The following is a 24,772-nucleotide window of genomic DNA, read 5'->3' as shown; positions in this document are numbered from 1 at the left end:
CTTATTTTTAGAAAGACATTTTGCAAATGATTTAAAAAAAAATTATATTACGTTGTATTTTTTTGGATGCATGTTGATCTTATAGTTGGCTTAATGCTAAAAGTGATGTGTTAAAAATCATCTACTAGTTTGTCTAAAGTCATCACAGTTTTAGATTAGAACAAGTATCATGGGGATTACTAGGTATAAGTTAGCGAGGTTAATATTGTAATACAAAACAATTTGAACTACATATATCTTACTACTAACATATAAACAACTGTTTATCTAGATAAATGTTTACAATAGACAGAGGCTACTAACACTATTACTATATATATATCTATCTATGTTCTTGATAAGACTAACGTAGACAATATCCAATAAATGTATCTTATTTGGAAGCTTTTTTTTAAATTTTTATATCTATAAAAAAAATATTTTCATGCAGTTAGTCTTCCCACCCTTCTCCACTCAGAATTTAAAATTATGAAATACAGAATGAAAAATGTTAATTTGAAGAAATTTAGTAAAGGTTATTAGTTTAGCATATTAAGTCCTGAACCAGGAGTTGATTAGAGATGTTATGATTCATAAAACCTCAACATGCAATAGATGAAGTTCCAGTACAGGTAGTTGCTGCTCTCTAAACCTACAAAATAGCCATATATTGTACTAAAATACCTAAAACAGACGACTTGACATGATAGCACTAACTATTGTTACAACATTGCCTGAATGTCTATTGAAGTAAGTCGATATATTATATGTAACAACTGAAGAATGGATTCCAAGCCAGATATTCACCACATTCAAGCATGCCAATGTATTGTTTGTTTCACCAAGTCAAGTGACAACAAAAGCACAATTACTAAAAGCACCAACTAAAATCTATATGAAAAATTTACATGTACATCAATGTAAATGAACACTTGTTAAAAATTTTAATTGTAAGCGGTAATCTGCAATCTGGAAATTAGAGGAGTTTATTTGATCAGAGGGAAACCTACCAAATCATGAAAAAACAGAATTACATCAACTCCAAATCATTTATAATCCAAATCCAATTTACAGATAACATATTGTTGTCAGATGGAGCGTTCACTAGGTTCAACAAAGTAAAACAAGGGTCATAACTTTAGAAGTTATATATGGAAATTGTTGAAATTCTATAGGCTTCTTTGTGTTTCTAATCTAAATAATGCATGTGAATTTAAATAAAGCATGTGAATTTAACATAGTTCGGATGATAACTTTGTCTTTAGAGAACATTTACAAGGGGTTCAACAAAGCAAAACAAGGGTCATAACACTAGAAGTAATTAATGGAAATTGCTGAAATTGAATAGTTTTTATCATTTTATTAATGTAAATAATGCACATAAATTTAATACAGATCAGTTAATAACTTTAGTCATTAGATCATTTACAATGTTCAAGAACATAAAACACAGAAGGCCATAACTTTAGAAGTAATAAATGGATATTGTTGAAATTCAATAAGCTTCTTTAGGTTACTAATTTAAATAATGCATATAAACTAGTTGTTAAAGCGTTCACAAGGTTAAAAAAAAAAAAGTGAAAAAGGGCCATAACTCTAGAATTGTATACGGAAATTGCTGAAATTCAATAGGCTTCTTCATTTTACTAATTTAAATAATGCATGTGAATTTCATACAGATTGGACGATAAATTTTGTTGATAGAGCGTTCACATTGTTCTACAAAATGAAACAAGGACCATAACTCTAGAAGTTATTAACGGAAATTGCTGAAAATCAATAGGATTCTTTATTTTACTAATTAAAATAATGGATATACATTTCATACAGATTGTAGGACAAATTTTGTCGATAGAGCATTCACATGGTTCAACAAAGTGAAGCAAGGATCATAACCCTAGAAGTTATTAACGGATACTGCTGAAAATCAATAGGATTCTTTATTTTTCTAATTAAAACAATAGATATACATTTCATACACATTTTTGGCAATAGAGTGTACATAACTTTCAACAAAGAGAAACGAGGGCCATAACTCTAGAAGTTAGTAATGGAAATTGTTGAAATTCAATACAATTCTTTGTTTTACTAATTAAAATAATGCATATCGATTTAATACAGATCGGTTGATAAGTTTAGTCCATAGGGAGTTGTCAAGGTTCTACAAAGTGAAACAAGGGCCATAATTCTCAAAGTTATAGATAAATTGATGAAATTCAATAGGCATTTTCATTTTACTAATTTAAATAATGCATGTGAATTTCATATAGATTGGACGATAAATATTGTCAATAGAGCATTCACATGGTTCAACAAAGGTAACAAGGCCCATAACTCTAGAAGTTATTAACGGAAATTGCTGAAAGTCAAAAGGATTCTTTTTTTACTAATTAAAGTAGTGGATATACATTTCATACAGATCGTACAATAAATTTTGACGATAGAGCGTTCACAAGTTTCAACAAAGTGAAACAAGGGCCATAACTCTAGAAGTTATAAATGGAAATTGCTGAAATTCAATAGAATTCTTGTTTTACTAATTAAAATAATGCATATCAATTTAATACAGATAGGGTGATAAGTTTAGTGATTAGGGAGTTGTCAAGGTTCTACAAAGTGAAACAAGGGCCATAATTCTCAAAGTTATATGGAAATTGATGAAATTCAATAGGCTTCTTCATTTTACTAATTCAAATAATGAATGTGAATTTAATACAAATCGAACGATAACTTTAAAATTTAGTCATTAAAGAGTTCATGGGCTTCACCAGAGGACCATAATTCTAGAAGTAATTTACGAAAACTGTTCCTCACAATTCCCACGGAGTCCATTAGTCACAATTTCATTTCTGAGATTTACTTGTCCAACACAAAGATATCAGGTACAATTTGTCAATTTAGTAACCAAATTAGTAATAGTGCAGTACTGTATATTTGATAATATTTATACCTTTTTTAAAGAAAATCGTTATTATTCTTTGAAAACAAGCACATCTCAAAAAAAAATCTCGCAAATTCTTCCAGTGAACTTTAGAGGTTACAACTCCAGTGGCAACAGAAAAAAAATACTAGATGACCTTCACAAAACTCAAGATTTTCTTTCCTTGTTTTTGGATTAATTCAGAACAATTTTTTCTTATCATGATCATTCGATTCTCGTAAACTTTTTACAAAATTTGTTGATTTTTCACTTGTCGTCAGCAGAAATAATAACTGTCAATTGCCAGCTACACATATTTTTAGAAGTATGAAGTTTAGATTTTTAATATTATTTCAAATCAATGCATTAGCAAATAGAATAGGCAAGACACCGATGTCCATCTCGGAACAAATTGGAAATGGTAATTCAATGAAGGAGGAAACACTACTGTCCAAACAAAATGTTCTTCCCAGCACAATGCAGGACATTAGAAAAGTAGGACATTAAACTCCATTTCACTTCCCTATGTGCCATATAAAGAAGAACATACTGCATTAATTATAAGTATTCAATTATTTTCTGTTAACTGTATCCATGTATATGTACTGTTTGCTATGATTAGATGAGTTTGAGCAGTTGTCCTGCATTTTCTATTAATCATTAAAATACCTAAATAAAAATTAATAAATGCACAAGTTTGTATATATTTATATTTTTGCAAATAAAATGTGTACCAGTAAATGAAAATGATCTGTGAAAATCTGACATTGCACTGGCTACTCTAATTGGCTCAGTCAATCTAAACTCTAAACCCTGACTATGTAGAAACATCAAGAGCAAATGGTATCTTTATTTAACTTTTAATAACTGGTTTATATTCTTTGACAATGAAAAATATGGAGACCTTATCAAAGAAATCATGGAATGAAAATCCTAAGCTTTTAGATCTGCAGTGCACCATCGGCTTAATACAGGAAATCACTGCCAAATAGAATGGTTTGAAAAGATTTACAGACTCTTGCTCTTAGATGTCAACAGATCTGCTGTGAAACTCACTATCAACCTGCGATGTAGGTCTCATGGATAACATTGGAATATTGAATAATTCATATAATTCATACTGTGTTATCAACTGATTTTGTAAAACCTATATGAGCATGATAAATTATTAGCAATTAGCATTGAAAGCAAAGACATTATATGAACAAAAATGTTTACTATGAGTAATAATGGAATATATCTGCAAAATTAAAATCTAACTAGTTCTAAAGCATGCCATTCTGTGAAGAACGAAAAATAAACAAAATTAGTAAATTTCCATGCAATTAATCAAGGATATCCTTTCATTCCATATGAAAGGGGAGTTTCAAACCTGTTGGTATTCGACATGTGGTATGGAGATATAAACACCGTTGCGGGAATCCAAACCTGTCACCCCTACTGTCTAAAATGGGAAAGGAAAGGAAGACGATGGTGAATAATCAGCTGCAGTGCACTGTGGGATATATTTTTGCACTCCATTTATAAAGTAACATTCATGATTTTGAACATATGCTTATTTTAAATCACAAGCCAAACCGGTGATGTACAGGGGAGTTGAAGAATTGGACAATGCCAGTTTGTCACCACCGCTGTTCCGATCCTTTCCGATACTCCAGTGAATAAATAAATGGACTTTAGATGTTTACTGACGGACTTTGGTTATATAACGGATCAGCGGGTGGACAAAGGATAAAAATAAATTATTTAAGAAACAAAAGGAAGTGGTGACGGAGATATCAAAATCAAGTTTACAAATAGTTACTTTTCCTAAGATTCTGGCTTAATCATCCCTAGATGCCAATATATTCTTACGATCTGATCTTGTATCTATAAGAGCTCAAGACTAGTACCTTAGTTCTTGAGATTCCTAACATCTCTGGATCCTGATTTTTTCCTAACCTCTAGACTTAATTATCTTTGTGATTTTGAAAAATCAATGATGTCTAAATTCCTCAAGATTTTAAGGTAAATGTATATTGGGATACCCAGAATCTATAGTCAAATGATTAAGTTGTATACGGTGGATATTATATTTTTTGAAGATATAATCTAGAGATCTGGTGCTTTCCACGTAATGATCTAATGTTAATTATATCAGGATCCCCCATTGAATAATCTCTTGAAAATTTTGAGTGTGTCATCCTCTATAATATTCTATCAATAAAGAGAAGATATTACCTGATAACGTTCATCCTAATTTTTATTTGTTTTTCTGAATCAAATCAAATGATGAAAGTGCCACTTTCAAACTACTTTAATATCATCTAGCATAACAAGCAAACAGGTAGTAAAAAAAGAAAATAGAACAGAGTCTAACAGAAAGAAGAAAAAAGAAATAAGATATTAACACAAGAGGTAAAAAATAATCTTTCAGAACGCAGAGATGACAGAGTTGCTTCCCTTGTCACATCAACCAATTTACACTTTTTATACTGGTAACTCAAACCACATACTGATTACATAATAAAATGCAATAATATGTTATAAATTAGGCATGTGTCCAATTCATTTCAAACTCCCCTATGGAATATATACAAACATATTTTTGAAAATGAATAAATTGATAGATAATAGTAAAGATTGCACATTTATTAAAGCATTAAGTTAGAGATTTCCATTACTGTAAAATTAAAAAATTCATGTGAGGGAACTCATTATTCATTCTAACCTCAATATAATACAATGCAGAAGAGTAATCTTTTTTTTCTTTATCATATTTAAGTCTTTTTATAAAAATAAATCTTGAACATAAGAATTAATATCGAGATAGTTAAAACTAATAAATATACCTGTATGCCTACAATCACATAGGATTATATATATATTTTCTAATCATAAACAATCCTACACACTAAATTATTTTATTTGGTAATACTATTTCTCCAAGATCTTTGTTAATATAAATGTGCAGTGCTCAGTGCATTGTGTCATCATTCTAGATAACCTTAAACAACTTACTTATACAACCTGTATGACTCATTTAAATCATTGAACACAATCTGAACTTCAGACATATTTTTTCAAAATTCTTTCAATTTAATCATTCTGTTTCAGTGCATTATTTCTTCATTATGGAAAACAATTAAATTTTCAAAGAGTAGAGCACAATACTTTGAACTTGTCATGGTGCAGTGATGTAAAATAAACAATAACAGTATAATTCCAAAAAGGTTTTTTTTTACTATTATTTAAATGAGTCAAGACCAGGTTGTTAAGTTACATTTCAGGTGATAACAGAAACTCACTCTCACACTGTGTTCTTATAAAATCTATGTGTTACAGAAATCAGCTTTATGTGACAACATTCAGTGATTCATTTCACAGAAGCTAAGAATGATTTAATCTAACTGAATATCTAGAAAATCTTTCATACTCTTTTATATGAGAAATGACTGAATTCTAATAATGTGATCTTTTAATTTTCTTTTGAAAAATATTATGCATGAAAGAATTATGATTCGAGATATATGAAATAGTTCTTGCATGTACGCTAACTAGTGGGAGTTTTCTACCAAAAGCTTACCTTTGCCATATCAATTAATGTGCTCTGATTTTCTGTCAACTTTCGTTGATCCATCTTCACTCTTCTTAAGCTGTTAAAAGCAAAAACCATTAACAGGGTGTTTCAAAATACCAAATAATAACTCATTCAATTGTTTGAAAGATAGGTTGCCAGGCAACGAAACATACGCCCACAGCAGCTAAATCGTCCGGGCAGTCAACAAGAGTTGTCGCATATTTTTACTTTTTTCGGTAATGAAACATTTATAATACACTAAAATCTGATTAAGAGCAACAACTCAGAAAATCATGCTAACGTTTTGTATACAAAACTTTTAATACTGTATCATGGATTTAGCTGTTCCAAGTCATAAAAATTCATTGAAAATCAATATACTTGTTCGTCTCAAGATCTTAAACTCTGTGTATCAATCTGAAGTCAATCGGATATTAACTTAGGCCTCTAGAGCGTCCACAAGATTTTTCAAAGTGATCAAGGGCCATAACTTTGGCAGTAATTATCATAAATCTTTGAAAATCAATAGGATTCTTCGCCTCGTGACCTCAAACACTGTGTATAAATCAGATATTAACTTTAGCCTTTAGAGCATACACAAGGTTTTTTGAAGTGATCAAGGGCCACAACTCTGGCAGTAATTATCGAAAATCACTGAAAATGAATAGACTTCTTTGTCTCATGACCTTAAACACTGTGTATAAATTTAAAGTCAATCGGATATTAACTTTAGACTCTAAGAGCGTCCACAAGATTTTTCAAAGTGATCAAGAGCCATAACTCTGGCAGTAATTATCGTAAATTGCTGAAAATCAATAGGATTTTTCGTCTCATGACCTTAAGCACTGTGTATAAATTTAAAGTCAATAGGATATTAACTTTGGCCTCTAGAGCGTCCACAAGATTTTTTGAAGTGATCAAGGGCCATAACTCTGGCAGTAATTATCGGAAATCGCTGAAAATCAATAGGTTTCTTCGTCTCATAACCTTAAACACTGTGTATAAATTTAAAGTCAATCGGATATTAACTTCGGCCTCTAGAGCGTCCACAAGATTCTTTGAAGTGATCAAGGGCCATAACTCTGGCTGTAATTATCAGAAATAGCTGAAAATCAATAGGCTTCTTCGTCTCATGACCTTAAACACTGTGTATAAATTTAAAGTTAATCGGATATTAACTTTCGCCTCTAGAGCGTCCACAAGATTTTTTGAAGTGATCAAGGGCCACAACTCTGGCAGTAATTATCGGAAATCGCTGGAAATCAATAGGCTTCTTCGTCTCATGACCTTAAACACTGTGTATAAATTTAAAGTCAATCGGATATTAACTTTGGCCTCTAGAGCATCCACAAGATTTTTTGAAGTGATCAAGGGCCATAACTCTAGCAGTAATTATCGGAAATCACTGAAAATCAATAGGCGTCTTTGTCTCATGGCCTTAAACACTGTATATAAATTTAAAGTCAATCGGATATTAACTTTAGCCGGACGGACGGACGGACGGGGGCGACGACAATATACGACCACATTTCAATGTGGGCGTATAAAAACTACAGTAACAAATAAATGAACCGGAGGTTATTACCAGGCATATAAAACAAAATTTGTGATATCAAATCTGTGGACTGATTTAAAGGTTAATTCTAGAAGCATCTGAACCAACAATATTATGATTGGGTGTGCATAAGAAAAAAACATTATTTTTCTGTAATAGGTAATGTCAACTAACCTGTGTATTGCTTGTAGAAATTTTCTTTGATGCGCTCTTACTTTACTGGCATGAACCTTTTGCACCAGTTTTGTGTATTTATATATTAACCAGGTTTCTCTCAGCACATTAGCTGCAGCATTTTTTAACTGGAACACCACAGAAATATACGTATATGACTAAAATTTAACCTTAGATATTTGGTGCTAGACATATACCATCCATTGATTTTCTTTGATACATTTGTGTGTCATAGTGTGACACAGATTTACCAGAGTGGTGTCACTGTCTGGTTACTTTCTACACCCATCATTGATAATCTAAGCATGGTCATTTAAATAATAATAATGCAATTAATTGCTCCAAGAATGTTTTCTAAACATTGTCTTATTCTCTGTCAGGGATACTGATATTTTCTAGTCTCTATCATCCAGAAAAATATTCTATGAATATTAGTCTGGATGCATTGTCAACATTTGAGAATAATAGGTCATTGGCTTTATCATCCGGTCTTTTACATTATCATAAACAATGTCTAAGGGAGGTAACTCCTCTTAAAACAAGATGTTTACGCCCATGAAATAAATTTAAGAATGTCATTTCAAAAAATCCATTTGATTGCATGCCAGTTAATTTTTTTATTGTAAATTTTCTCTCTTCATGGGCCATATCTTCGTTGTCGCGATTCATGTTTGTTTATATTAATGCAAGAATTATGGGCAATGGACTTTACGTCAAATATTGACAACGGTCCCAGACCCTCCATATGTTGAAGACTAGGAGGTTCTGAGTGACTGAGACTAGATATTTTCCAGCCATATAAGGAAAAAAGAAAATATTTTCAATAATTCATTATAAATATTACCAATTTTAAAATAAACTAGTTGAAATGACAAGAAACACAATTAAGTGAACCTTTTTATACTGATAATTGTAAAATACTTTTTCCCATCACGACAATAAAACACAACCATTGATATTGTTATTGCTTAATTAGTATCAATATTTCATAACAATTTTACCATTTTCCCCATTAAAAGTTTGGATGAAACAGGCAGCTTACGTTTGATAAATCACTTATATCATGTAATAGTTATACCACAGTAAACCTTTTATTCTGTTGGAATGAAACTGTATTTTCAGGCTAATAATCAGATTCTATTATGATGCATTCATAAAAGAAGCATGGTGAATAAGTTTGTTCATGGGCATGTCTGAACCTGATAAAATACTCACTCTTTTTTGTAACTGTGTATCCATCATAAAATTATGTACATGTTTTTCGGCACGACTAAGTTCTAGTTTCCGAGCAATGACCGCCACAACCAGGGCTGTACAACCAGCTCCCTGAAATATCAAATGTCAAAATCAGCCATGTAAAAATACATTTTAAATTTAATCTTTTATATTTCCTTTATATAAGTTAGAGGTCAAAGCCAACAGAAATAGAGAACAAGCTAAAAATAAAAGCGATTTTTCGTACAATCAGTAGCCATAATCCAGGAATTTATGGTCAGAAATGCGCAAATATCGAAAGGGACTGTAATATTTGGGATATAAAGATAAAAATTGTGACTTCTAGAAGGTCCACAACCTTAGTATTACATACTATTACACTATTTGTGTACAAGGAGCGGCGATTTTGTAAGGCAGTTTTGTTTCGATTTTCAAGAAATTCGAACTCAACTGTCATTAGGGTGTAACGGTGATACATTTAAACATTTTTTAAAATCGGATAAAAATTGTGACCTCTAGAGGGACCACAAGCTATAAACATGATTTTTAGTCAAATCAAGGGCCATAATTCAGGAAGTGACAATCCGATATGAATGTATATCGAAGGGTCCTAAGATCTTTGGGATATAAACATGTATTTCAAGTTTTATCGAAATTGGATCAGAATTGTGAGGTCTAGAGTGTCCACAAGCTGAAGAAGTGATTTTTTGTACAATCAGGGGCCATAATCCATAAAGTTATGGTCCGATACATGCCTCATATAAGGAACCAAGATCATTGAGAGATAGACCTACATTTCAAGTTTCGTCAAAATCGGATAAAAATTGTGACCTGTAGAGTGTCCACAAACAAATTGCGGACGGACGGATAGGGGCGATGGCGTATAAAATTGACAAAATTATGGATAAGTCAAATTGCTAAAAAAAACACTCTTGTCAGTGATTAGTAGGATCTGAAATTTCTAAAGCAAAGTGTCTTTAATACTACCATAACACATTCCATAGTAGTTATTTATCCAACAATATTATCCATCTTACCATTGACAGATACCAAATTAATGTTGATTTGTTGGGGGAACAACAACTGTTAATTCTTTGGGACAATGCCTTATTTTGCATATCATGCATATTTACATCATGACAAATATTTGGTGCTCTAGACTAGTAAAATGTTTATATAAGTATTCTGAAACACAATTTCTTTGTAACTATTCTATCAGTATTATTTGTTAGCTTCTAGTATATAAAATGGAGGTATTGGTGAAATATTGACAAGGTGAAACAGATAGAGAGAACACATGATTTTACGAGTGAATAAACACTTGATTCCACAGTAACAAGGTGAGATTCATGAAAACATTAGACTTAATGAGCACCATTTGACAGGCAGGTAGATTTTACAAGTTAATGATAGAAATGTGCTCCTTACACCTGTACTTCATCTCATCTTAATACATTGACTAATATATGCCTATAAACACAACCAGCAAGGTTTCACCAACATTACTATCTCTTGTCTGACGTAAATCGCTTCAGTTTGTGTAAACAAATAAATAAAAGCTCTTTATCAATGTGGTTTAAGTTATTTGAAAGTCAAAAAGGCCTTCCCTAAAAACAAAAGGAGACTAATTTTACATTCTTGATGTTCCATTAATCACGTACATGTACTGCCATATTTCAATACTAACAATCTGTTGTGCATTCTATATTTTACTCTAACATAAATTGTACTCTGTTACATCATCAACATTGCCTTATCTTTAAACCATAATATTTTTTATACTGATAGACAGTTGGCAAGGTAACTTGACTGAATTGCAATGCATATAATAATATAAAAATTTCCTCCTACATGATGATTTCATGCAGCAAGATAAAACAGCTTTAAGGAGGCATGGTTCCCGATATAAATCTTATTCATCTGTGACACAATTAACATGAAGAAAGGCAAATTATTGTTATCAGTAAAACATGAAATTGCAAACATAATCAAGCATTTTTATACAAACATCTATCACTTAATATTGATAACCTCAGAACAATATGCTGAATTTTGGTTTAACATACCAATATTGTTTCAAATTAGGTTCAATTTGCATGTTCAACATTTACAAATATGGAACGTAATGGTTAACTGTTGATGCTGTAAATAACAGGGCGTTGCATGGCCATGTGATCTAACTTGTGTGCCATAGATCATAAGGTTTTTTATCTATGGAAATCATGGGTTTGATCCAGCGATTGTACGTGACAAGGAGTATGGTCCGCTACTGAACGTAATAGGTAATCTCTAAGTTAGTTCTAAAGAACTCTGCATTGGATAAAGATAGGTTACCATGCAATGAAACATGCCAACAGTAGGGTGACCCACCATAAATAAATATCTCCATATATCTCGACAATTACGCCACAATATTTATATATATGCCAAGCTTCAAATCAGTTTCACACAATTATAGTCACTAAATAAACGATAATGTTGTACTTAATAAGCTATGACCATTAATCATCTATAAATAATAGACTGAAAACTGGTCCCAAGTGTCGTCCATAACATCCAGACACTTTTGAGTAAAAGATAGGTTACGTGCCCTTGTTTTAAAATTAGTGTAGCTTAACCAGTCTATCGACCATTCTACGTCTGATTGACAGGTCGGGATAATCAAGACTACTTTTTTACGAAACATAACAGAAAGCTAGAACAAGAAATTGAATTTAGAAATAAACACGTTAGGTAGCTCAACAATCGTTTTAAGAAGCTTGTAAAAGTGAAATGAAACTACTGCTAGTATCATGTTCCTGTCTAACCCGAGTGTTTCAGAGACATTATTTGTACTAAACCAAAAGATGCCGCTCTTAACGGTACAGTTAATGATAAAGCGATTTAAAAAATGAAACAAACGTAATTTCTAAATCTGCTGTAATAACCAAGAAGGTTAATTTTACTGCTATTCAAAATCGTCAACAATAAATTTTTTACGGCTGTAATAGTTGATAGATTTGTAGAGAATTGCACGTGCCATGGCTATTTATAGTATCATACTGTCAGAAAGTTGGTCTCGGCACGGCGAATGTGCACGCTTCAGTGGTAGTCTCGAACAATCAGCGGTGGACTGTATTTCTGTTGAGTAAATGGGTCACCCTACCAACAGTAGCTAAGTCATCTGGGCAGTCCATACTGTTGTTGCCTGGTAAATCTTTCTGTTAGACATAATCAAGGACAATAATTATAAGAATTTGTCGTAATTGTAATAAGCCCCCACCGAAATCCCAAAATAAATAGATGACACATGTTAATTAATTGCACATTTATTTTTTCAAAAGTAGGAGGGTTGGATGGCTGAATGGTTAGCGTGCGCGCGCTGTATCATAAAGTCTGTCATTGAGTCGACTGGCGTGGTTTCGAATCCCCGGTTGTACGTGACAAGGAGTAGGGTCGCCTGTCCAACCTCGTGGGTTTTCTCCGGGTCCTCCGGTTTCCTCCCACTGCTAAAGACATTAAAATCTGATTAAGAATAACAACTAATTAAGTAATTATCAGAAAATCATTAGAATTTGTTTGGTTTTTATAAAGTTTTGACCCATGCTAACGTTTAGTATAGGAAACTTTTAATATCATGGATTTAGCTGTTCAAGTCATAAAGATTCATTGAAAATCATTATACTTGTTCGTCTCAAGACCTTAAACTCTGTGTATGAATCTGAAGTCAATCGGATGATAACTTTAGCTTCTAGAGGGTCAAAAGATTTTTCAAAGTGATCAAGGGCCATAACTTTGGCAATAATTATCGGAAATCGTTGAAAATCAATATGATTCTTCGTCTCATGACCTCAAACACTCTGTATCAATTTAAAGTCAATCGGATATTAACTTTAGCCTCTAGAGCATTTACAAGATTTTTTGAAGTAAATCGCTGAAAATGAATTAACTTCTTTGTCTCATAACCTTAAACACTGTGTATAAATTTGTGATCAAGGGCCATAACTCTGGCAGTAATTATCGATTATTGCTGAAAATGAATAGACGTCTTCGTCTCATGACCTTAAACACTGTGTATAAATTTAAAGTCAATGGGATATTAACTTTAGCCTCTAGAGTGTCCACAAGATTTTTCAAAGTAATCAAGGGCCATAACTCTGGCAGTAATTATCGGAAATCGCTTAAAATCAATAGGCTTCTTCGTCTCATGACCTTAAACGCTGTGTATAAATCGGATATTAACTTTGACCTCTAGAGTGTCCACAAGATTTTTTTAAGTGAACAAGGGCCATAAATCTGGAAGTAGTTATCGGAAATTGCTGAAAATCAATAGGATTCTTCTTCTCATTACCTTAAACACTGTGTATCAATTCAAAGTCAATCGGATATTAACTTTGACCTCTAGAGCGTCTACAAGATTTTTTGAAGTGATCAAGGCAGTAAGTATCGGAAATCGCTGAAAATCAATAGGCTTCTTCGTCTCATAACCTTAAACACTGTGTATAAATTTTTGAAGCAATCAAGGGCCATAACTCTGGCAGTAATTATCGGAAATTGCTGAAAATCAATAGGCTTTTTCGTCCCATGACCTTAAACACTGTGTATAAATTTAAAGTCAATCGGATATTAACTTTGACCTCTAGAGCGTCCACATGATTTTTTGAAGCCATCAAGGGCCATAACTCTGGCAGTAATTATCGGAAATCGCTGAAAATCAATAGGCTTCTTTGTCCCATGACCTTAAACACTGTGTTAAAATTTAAAGTTAATCGAATATTAACTTCGACCTCTAGAGCTTCCATAAGATTTTTTGAAGTGATCAAGGGCCATAACTCCGACAGTAATTATCGAAAATCACTGAAAATCAATAGGCTTCTTCATCTCATGACCTTAAACACTGTGTATAAATTTAAAGTCAATCATATATTAACTTTAGCCCCTAGAGCGTCCACAGACTGGGGCGACGACAATATACAACCACATTTCAATGTGGCGTATAAAAACTATACACCAAGTTTGTTCACTCTCACTTAATTAGAACTAAAGTTATTGTGTCCCAAAGTCTCGACTAAGGTTGCAAAGGGTGGGAAACTTTCCGGGAATTTTGGAAAGTTTCCAGGGAAACTTTCCAGGAATTTTCAGTGTTGGGAATTTACTGGAATTTCCTTTTCTCTTTTACTTTCATCTATTTAAACTATTAAAACTTATTTAACCATGTTAGTTGTGTTCCAAATGGTAAAACTAAAGAGATAAATTTATGTAAATTCTGCTCTCAAAGGTATACAAAAAAATGCCAGTGTTGGGAACTTTCAAATCTATTTTTACAACTGGAAAGTACTAAAATTATAATTAGTTTCTGGAATTTCCTATTTTCTCTTTCATTTTCATTTATATAAACTAAATGTCCAGCAATCCCCACTTACAAAAGCTGAAGAGAAGTCTGTACATGTACTTGGATTTTTACAGAAAAGAAAGCAATTTTGTCATAAGCCTATTCATGCCGCTGCCTATATGCTACATCCCAAGCATATGGATTCATTAGTTCCCTTGCGTCACACTACAAACTTAATGAAGGCAAAGTAATGGCTAGTTTGGCTAAATATTGGTCAAAAGATGGATTGTGGAAAGGAGAAAGCATTTGGGCATCATCAAAATATATTTCTGCCTCAACTTGGTGGAAGGGACTGTGTGCATCAGAAGCTGTTTCGAGAATATAGCTTCATTAATTCTTGCAATACCACCTTCATCAGCAGCATCAGAACGCATTTGGTCTCTGTTTGGTATCGATCATAAAAAAGTTAGAAACAGATTAACAAATGAATGTGTTGAAAAATTGGTCTGTATAAGATCTGAGAGAGAGAGAGAGAGAGAGAGATGGGGTTTAACGTCCACTCGACACAAACTAGGTCATTTCGGGACTAACATATGGTTTAATTTTATTTACATAATTCGCTTGCGCGTAGGGGTCTTTAGCAGTGGGAGGAAACCGGAGGACCCGGAGAAAACCCACGAGGTTGGACAGGCGACCCTACACCTTGCCACGTACAACCAGGGATTCGAAACCACGCAAGACAGACAGACTTATGATACAGCGCGCGCACGCTAACCATTCAGCCATCCACCCCCCCTGTATAAGATCTAATTTGAAACTCTTCGAAGCTGACAACGATCCTTCCAGCACAGAAATTTCAGATATTCATGAGGATTCATCTGAACCTGAAATCTCCCTTTTATCCACTGATGATGATGTAGATAATGATTTTAAAGATAATGATGAAATGGCAGAGTTACCTAACTTTGCGCATTAATTATAGAATGTGTAACCTGTGTATAAACAATTTAACAGAACTATCTCATTATTAGTTATTAGATTTTAGTATATATGACATATCAGATAATATGTTTTGTATCTTTTAGTTATTAAAATATTACTGTCACTTGCAACTCATTAATAGCAACACAGGTTTCAATTTATGACACCAAATTCAAAATTCCCAAAATTCCCGGGAAATTTACCCTGTTTGAAAATTTCTGGGAATTTTGCAACCCTAGTCTCGACCAATCAAATTGCTTATCTCTGCTTACCCTAAGCAAAAAATGCTCATTTTGAACTCCATCAAGGCATTGACCTAATAAACACCTACACCAAGTTTGAACATTCTAGCTCAATTAGAAGGAGAGTTATATTTGTTTCCCAAAAAGTGTGACAGACAGACAGACAGACAGACAGGGGAACCAATTTTAATAATCCCCTGCTTTCTTCGAAAGGCGGGGGACAACAAAGAACTAAATTCTTATCAGATGGTAACTTTCATTGCTGTTGTGTCCGCAAGATTCTACAGAGTGGACAATGACAATGATTCTAGCTCTAGCTGTTCGGGTGGAAATCGTTGAATATCCACCGATTAGCGAATAACTTTCGTCTTTAGGGTATGTCGGCTTTTTCAATTTACACATAAACACTGTGTATTAATTCTAAGTCAATCAGAAGATCACTTTAGCCTCTGTGAAGAGGGTGACAGACAGGATGATGACAATATATGGCCATATTTTCAATGTATAGAATTCAGACTAGAACTTTGACCTGTAGAGTGTTTACAAGAAAGTGCTGACAGGTCCCCGGGCATCACCACCACCCCTGGGGACAATAAAAATGTGTTGACCTCTTTAAGGTCTTGATAACAGGGGTAATAACTGGACTCAAAACTTCAAGAGAGATCATGCTTATATTTAGTTGATTCTAAATGTGTTATAGAATGATAACTATGTTTTGAATATTATCTACTCAGCAAATATCCTGAGACAAACTGCCATTCTTTCCATGTGAATTACTATAAATTTCCAGATTTATTAACAGTGTTCATGTGGTTTTGTTTTGAGAACAAGTAATTATAGTAATCCAAATATTAACTGTCTTAAAAGATGACATAAAGTTCAGCATTATACATTCCTGCCATAATATATTTCCCTGATGTCTATAATAATTATATAGTTTCTATGGAAACATATATATCACAATTTGTTGCCTCTTTCGGGACTAATATTTCCATATGAAAAGATATACAGAGGTCATTTCTTAAAAGCTCAGGCCCACAAGTGTCAACTATGCTAGGCTTTTCACCATTCCTGATCCGACCAGAAAATTATTCATTTGTTTAAAAATTTAATCATGAGGGAAAAACCCAGGGAAAGAAAGTAGTGAGGTTGACAAGATCAAAGGCTGTATCACATGAAATACAGCTATATTTACAAAAAAACTTGCCCCACTTTTTCAACAGCTTCCTAACTGATTTCATTAATTTAATTTTGAAAGTTCTGATCAAATTGAAATAAACAACACCTCAGATATTATGGTCCTTTAATCTAAAGGGAACTTATTTGCATATCAACACAAAGCCCAAACTGTTACTTAATTTATGTGAATTTCACTGGGGACGTATAAAACATTGTTACGTACGTTCATTATTCCATGGAGATTTTAAAATTAATTCCTACTGTTTCCATCTCTTACTGTATATTATACTGTTTGTAATGTATCTCAAATTGATTATTACTGGATGATCAAGTTGGTTTTGTGATATCACCATGGAGATTTAAAGGTATATTTGCAGATCAAGATCAAAGATGATAAGATAGTATATTCTTTTTCTTTCGGCAAGAAAACAGGTGAAATCAGTATCAAGTCACAAATATAAAGGTCTTCAATTGGTGGCAATTATTTTGACTGCTAAGATAAATCTTTATTTCAACAGAGGAATTCTGTAACTTGAGTCAAGAAATGTCACTTTATTAGTTGATTAAAGGCAGAAGATTTCAATGCATATTTAGTCAAAAACTTGTTTGACTATACAATTACAAATTTTTTTTTTACGATTTAGTGTTTGCACTTTGTACATTGTCATGTCTTTGTATTAGTGTTAAATATCTAAATGAAGAAAAGGCATCAGACTTACCATTACACCAGTTGCTATGGCTATTCCTCGACCACAGTAGGTATTTGGTACAATATCACCATACCCAATAGACAAAAATGTGATGGCTATCATCCACATGGAGTTTAAAATATTGGCATGATTCTCATCATGATAACTGAAAGGAAATAAATAAATAAATACAGTTAGTTTAATAAATCAAATTATTTTCAGGTATACACACCTTTCCTCATACTCGTCAAGTAATATCTAAAATCTACAAAGTATTAAGGTACTTGGTTTAAACAATATTTTTTTCAATATAATTACAAATAATCATTCAACAGTACAGTTTAAAGGATACGACAACAAGCAAAATGCTTAAGAATATCACTTCCTGAATTTAGTTGCATCAAAGCCAGTACAGGTAATCTTCCTGTAAATCATTCTTTAAACTATATGGTAGACAGATAAAAATAGGGAAAAGATATCATCCCCCTTTATCTATATAGAAGAATGGTAAGGAATGGGAGGGATAAATTGTGAATACTAGATTCTTAGAATGTCATTGAATAATCAGTCAATATTTGTAAACAGGGGATGTTGTACCACTTTAATTTTATAACTGATTACATATTAAATGCTAATGTATGTCAAGGATAACATATACAAGTTTCAATTAAATTCACAAACTAATTTATTGCTCATTTTTGATATTGTTATTGGTAAAACTAGCACATTAAACCCCATTACATTTCATTTCAAGTATTAAAAACAGCATTCAATGTCACCACTAGTATCTAACTTGAACATGAGTAAAATGCAGAACAACAAAACAGTCATTCAGATGATTGAGTATGTTAACCTTACTATAATGTTAAAGTTCAACAAATGTATTTGAAATTAGATTAAACAAAGATTGTAGTATCACTGAAAACGCTTTCTATTTGAAATACAAGAAAGATAGGTTGCCAGGCAACGAAACATACGCCTATACCAACTAAGTCATCCGGGCAGTCAACAATGGTTGTCGCATATTTTTTCTTTTGTCAGTAATGAGAACATTTACAACACATATCAACTTTAGCCTTCAAAGTAAACTAGGTTATTTCGGGACTAACATATGGTTCAATTTTATTTCAATAATTCGCTTGCGCATAAGGGTCTTTAGCAGTGGTAGGAAACCAGAGGACCCGGAGAAAACCCACGAGATTGGACAGGCGACCCGACACCTTGTCACAACAACCGTGGAATCGAAACCACACCATTTTAATCAATGACAGACCTTATGATACAGCGCGCACGTGCTAACCATTCTGCCATCCAACCCCCCTATGAATGAATGAAATGAATTTTTAGCCTCTAGAGCAGTCAGTGGTTCTCAACCTTTTTTGCCAATAGCACACCTTGGAACACATGAAAAATTAGCGGCACACCTGGCTAAATATATATGATAATTATTTGAATTTTGCAAAATAAAAACATGGTAAGTCAGAAAGAATACAACCGTAGACAGAGACTAGTCATAGACACATAGAATGACTTAAAACTAAAATGAATTTTTAGCCTCTAGAGCAGTCAGTGGTTCTCAACCTTTTTTGCCAATAGCACACCTTGGAACACATGAAAAATTAGCGGCACACCTGGCTAAATATATATGAAAATTATTTGAATTTTGCAAAATAAAAACATGGTAAGTCAGAAAGAATACAACCGTAGACAGAGACTAGTCATAGACACATAGAATGACTTAAAACTAAAAAAAGAAAAACACAGCTATGAACTATCAGCAGACACCAGTGAATACTCAGTTGGGATCACATGGTTTTTCACATTTTCTTAGTGTGTCGTTCACAATTTCGCGGCACACTGGTTGAGAATCACTGCTCTAGAGTGTCCACAAGATATTTCAAAGTGATCAAGTGCAATAACTCTGGTAGTAACTATCAGAAATCGCTGAAAATCAATAGGATTCTTCGTCTCATGATCTTAAACACAGTGTATAAATGTAAATTTACAGTCAATCGGATATTAACTTTAGTCTCTAGAGTATCCACAAGATTTTTCAAAGTGTTCGAGGGCCATAACTCTGGTAGTAATTATCGGAAATCTCTGAAAATCAATAGCCTTTTTCATCTCATGACCTTAAACACTGTGTATAAATTTAAAGGCAACTGGATATTAACTATAGCCTCTTGATCGTCCACAAGCAATTTAAAGTCAATCGGATGTTAACTTTAGCCTCTAGAGCTTCAACAATATATTTCAGTGAGATTAAGGGCAATAACTCTGGTAGTAACTATCAGAATTCGCTGAAAATCAATAGTATTTTTTGTCTCATGACCTTAAACACAGTGTATAAAAATAAATTTACAGTCAATCGGATATTAACTTTAGCCTCTAGAGCATCCACAAGATTTTTCAAAGTGTTCAAGGGCCATAACTCTGGTAGTAATTATCGGAAATCGCTGAAAATCAATAGCCTTTTTCATCTCATGACCTTAAACACTGTGTATAAATTTAAAGTGAACTGGATATTAACTATAGCCTATAGAGCATCCAAGAGCAATTGTGGACGCTGGACCGGCGGACGGGGGGCAACAACAATATATGACCACATTTCAATGTGGGCATGTAGAAATGAACATCAATGGAACACTGCCTCAAGGTAACATGGATGGCACGATTCATTACATGTCTGATGTGGAGCAAATTTATTTGTAATTAAAAGCTAATTGAATACTTGTATAAGAAAAGAGATGTTTATACATGTCAACTGAAGTGATATATTGGTCTATGTTACTTTACACATTATTTTCTCTCATTTTAGAAACATTTCAAGACCTCATTAACATTAGTCTTGACGCATTTTCTGTGTATATAATGAACATCTTTCCTTAAATACAGAATCCTTTAAATTGGTTTGTAGAACGAAGCACTAGAAAATATCTGGCAACATAAATAAAAGGAGTAGAAGAACTTCTGATTATTGTCTGATTTCCTGGATCATGTTTTAGAGACATTTTACAGACTTCACTTCAAGCAAAATATTTTCATCACCATTAAATAATTACTGTCTGTTCCAGGTGATACTGCGACTCGAAAATTGCTTGCCATTTCTTCATTTTTTAATTAAAATGACTAAAACTTTGTGACATACCTGGAATTTTCATCCCTTTGATTTCTTCCCTTAGCCTAAATGACTAAACGTCCGATAAAATCCAGTATTGTGACTACACGTGCATTAAATGGAACACTTGCATATCACATTAGAGTAGACGGGTACTTTACAAATTTGGTGCATTCAGTTAGAAATGTCTAGTGAATGAGAATTCACCTGTTTGTTTCGCGACAATAATACATATTAGGGTTTCACATTTTGAAACTTGTTCGAAACAATATTGTTTTTGTTCGGATTGATGTGGTTTTTTTTTCTGTTTCCACCCTGCTTATTTCCCACAAAAATGCTTATTACTTATTGAATAATTTGGAGTGACTTAAAGATTAAAACTATTTTGAAGAGTCGGCACATGTCAGAACCATGCGAACTCTCTGAAATAAGTAATTTGGTGTAAAAGGTTAGATCTTATTTAAATTTGAATAAATATATCGGGTAAAATGATTCAGAATTATAGCTCTGTAGGAGAGAAAAGAATGTGACATTTTTAGAAAAAAATTTAGTTTTCAAAAAATTTGCTTGAAACTTTGTGATAACATACATGTTCCTTGATCAGCTGTCAATACACATCAAACATAAATTTACTTGAATTATCTTCCGTCCTAGAACTAAGTTTTAAAATATAAACTTGGTAATAATTATCTGACTGACCCAGAATTAACGGTTTTGTTACCTTTTCGGAACAGTGGGACAAACAACCGTGCTCTGGAATCCAGTAAATAACTGTTTCAAAAGAGTTATATTCTACTGGACCAAAGCAACCACCTACACATCCAAGTAGGGCGAAACGACTGAAAGACAACCCAGCACCCCTTGTCCACTTAGGCTCTTTCAGATAACTAGGCCAAACATGGCTCTTTTCAGTACCAAGATGTCAACAAACCTCAAATTTTCAAGGGAGAAAAGCTATATAGCTTGATCTGAACTTAGTTCTCACAAGACAGAAAGCAATGGGATGACCACCATTCCAGGTTTTAGCCATTTTAATTAAAACTTGAAGAAATGGCAAGCAATTTTCGAGTCGTAGTATCACCTGGAACAGACAGTAGACATTAAATTGGCCTATTTTTATTTTTCATTACACATATGATGGCTTCTTTATATTTAAACAGATTTGTTTTCATCTGAAAACACTAGCATGTTAGGCAATGAAACATATACCCACAACAGCTATGTCAACTGAGCAGTCCACAAAGGTTGTTGCATATTTATTCTTTTGTAGGTAATGCAGGCATTTAGAGAACACTGAGGAAACTATAGAAAATTTAATTCAGACGATTTTGTAAACATTAGAAAGCCTTGGCATTATCCTAAAGGCCAAGTCAATTATACAGACACACTTTCTATTATGTTTCATGTTGATGAAATGTAATGGGGTTTAACTACCGACTGAGCTAATGAGGGAAATTTTGCCCAGAAAGCTGTACTACAGCCCACTCTAATATCGAATTCCAACTGCCAAGGGATCTTTTACGTGCATGCCAATGTGTACACAGGACCTCCGTTTTTCGTCCCATCCAAACGGTTAGACAGCTGCCTTTGTCAGGCCCACCGTCTTGCACCACCGACATGGGAAAACCATGCCCGAAAATCCAGATGAATTTTCTCAGCCAACACCGGGATCGATCCTGCGACCTTCAGTCTAGCAAGGCAGCATCTCACACATTTAGCAACTTTGGCTCCATGTTTAAAGTTGGTCAAATTATTTATTATATACTCATTAATGGTCAGAAATAAAATGAAAAATATTTATCTCCATTATGAGGTAATTTTTTCAAGCTATAAAATTGTTCATAAATACAATTAATAACAATATTTTAAATAATAAGAAACCTAATGTTGTCCATCCAAATAATTAGTAAAATCTATACCAGTATATTTGTTAATTCAAAATGATTTTGATTTGTATTTCTTTCAGGAGATTTATGATTAGTAATATTAATATTACTACTATACAATGGGAAATCGATCATGTGACATGTGATGCTTCCTGTAATTTCTACTAATGAATAATATCCATTTTCATCTACAAGAAAGTGTTTGTTTACATATCATCCCCATTACAAAACAGAGGCTGGCTCTAATCCAAAAGCCAAGTCCTATTGTAACATACACAGTAACAAAATAATCTTCATTTACTTATTCTAAAAATCATTTATTTGTTTATATTTTTCAAGCAATAGAGAAATATCTTTAAAGTGCGAGAATAACTCTATCTAACATTCTACCTGAAATAGTTCCTTTAATGGTTGAGGTGAGGTGCTAAGCCCTTGAAATACGTTTCCAGTACTAAGTTAAAGAACGTGTAACAGATATCAACTGTTGGTAGTTTAAACCATTTTTTTTTAAATTATAAAGTATTCATTTATATTTATTACCTTAAACTCATTTGATGAAAGTATCATTTAAGTACTTTCAACTTTGATGTAATAATCTCTAAGTTCTCCTCTTTCATCTTACTGACACAGTTTTATATTTATTTTATTTTCTTGTTACATATACACTTTGATCTTCAGTACATGAAGCATTTATGTTAGTATTACTTTTTATATATCTTCACATTATTTATTCAGAAATTTCTAGGCACTCCTTTAATCTTTAGATACATAAAGTAACAACTGGAAAAGTGGTTCATAAATTCCATGCATTATTTCAGTCTTTAAAATTTGATTATAATTTTGCTTTTTTTCACTTCTGATGTAAACATTTATTACATATGAGAGCATCGCTAATGCTGAGATATACGTCCACAATCCTGCTTTGATTGATATGGTACTTTTAAAATCAAGAGAATAAAATATGAAATGGCTGTAATATGACAACAGGCAAAGAAGGCTAGGCGTTGGGTTTCTTTTGCTAAATTTACAGACAGTACATGGGATCGGGGCATGTACCAAAATAAACAGTTGCCGTCTTTACGGTATAAGGAATAAATATGCAAAGTTCCAAGATGATCCATTCAGAATTACATCCTGTAGACAACCAGCGGCTGCCAGGCAGGATACGCCCACATTTTCGAGAGATGGATAGAGAACAAGCTAAAAAGAAAGTGATTTTTCCTTCAATCAAGGGCCATAATTCAGGAAATTACAATTCGATATGCGCAAATATCTAAAAGAACCGAGATCTTTGGGTTATAAACTTACATTTCAAGTTTCAACCAAATCGGATAAAAATTGTGACCTCTATAGGGTCCACAACCTTGTTATACCATATATTTACGCTATTTAGAACGAGGGGCGGCCATTTTGCCTGTCAGTTTTGGGCCGATTTTCACAAAATTCAAACTCAGCCGTCCTTAGGGTGTAACGGTGATACACTAAAACGTTTTTTTAAATCGGATAAAAATTATGACCTCTATAGGGTCCACAAGCTAAAAACGCGATTTTTCCTACAATCAAGGGCCATAATTCAGGAAATTACCGAGATCTTTGTGTTATAAACTTACATTCAAGTTTCAACAAAATCGGATAAAAATTGTGACCTCTATAGGGTCCACAACCTTGATATACCATATATTTACGCTATTTGAGAACGAAGGGCAGCCATTTTGTCTGTCAGTTTTGGGCCGATTTTCACGAAATTAGAACTCAGCCTTTCTTATGGTTTAACGGTGATATAATAATACGTTTTTTTAAATCAGATAAAAATTATGACCTCTATAGGGTCCACAAGCTAAAAACACTTTTTTTAAATCGGATAAAAATTATGACCTCTATAGGGTCCACAAGCTAAAAACGCGATTTTTCGTACAATCAGGGGCCATAATTCAGGAAGTTACGTTCCGATCTGCGCGAATATT

General features: G+C 33.0%; 1 protein-coding gene across 5 annotated transcripts in view; it reads right to left on the bottom strand.

The window, feature by feature from the left end:
* The window catches only part of LOC126818092 (small conductance calcium-activated potassium channel protein), a 112,422-nt gene that overhangs the window by 4,278 nt on the left and 83,372 nt on the right, over positions 1–24,772 (bottom strand). For 3 of the 5 annotated variants that reach the window (XM_050545282.2, XM_050545283.2, XM_050545288.2), the window contains 5 exons: positions 17,835–17,970; positions 9,403–9,513; positions 8,188–8,315; positions 6,465–6,534; positions 4,272–4,343 (listed from right to left, as the gene is read on the bottom strand). In XM_050545282.2, the coding sequence (XP_050401239.2) occupies positions 4,272–4,343; positions 6,465–6,534; positions 8,188–8,315; positions 9,403–9,513; positions 17,835–17,970 (517 nt within the window). The remainder of the gene's footprint in view (positions 1–4,271; positions 4,344–6,464; positions 6,535–8,187; positions 8,316–9,402; positions 9,514–17,834; positions 17,971–24,772) is intronic. The other 2 variants (XM_050545284.2, XM_050545285.2) reach the window with 1 other exon arrangement.

This window comes from Patella vulgata, chromosome 4, assembly GCF_932274485.2.
Source record: "Patella vulgata chromosome 4, xgPatVulg1.2, whole genome shotgun sequence".
NCBI classification, from domain to species: Eukaryota; Metazoa; Mollusca; class Gastropoda; family Patellidae; genus Patella; species Patella vulgata.
The sequence above is the reverse complement of the archived record's forward strand: the minus strand, read 5'-3'. Positions and strand labels throughout refer to the sequence as shown.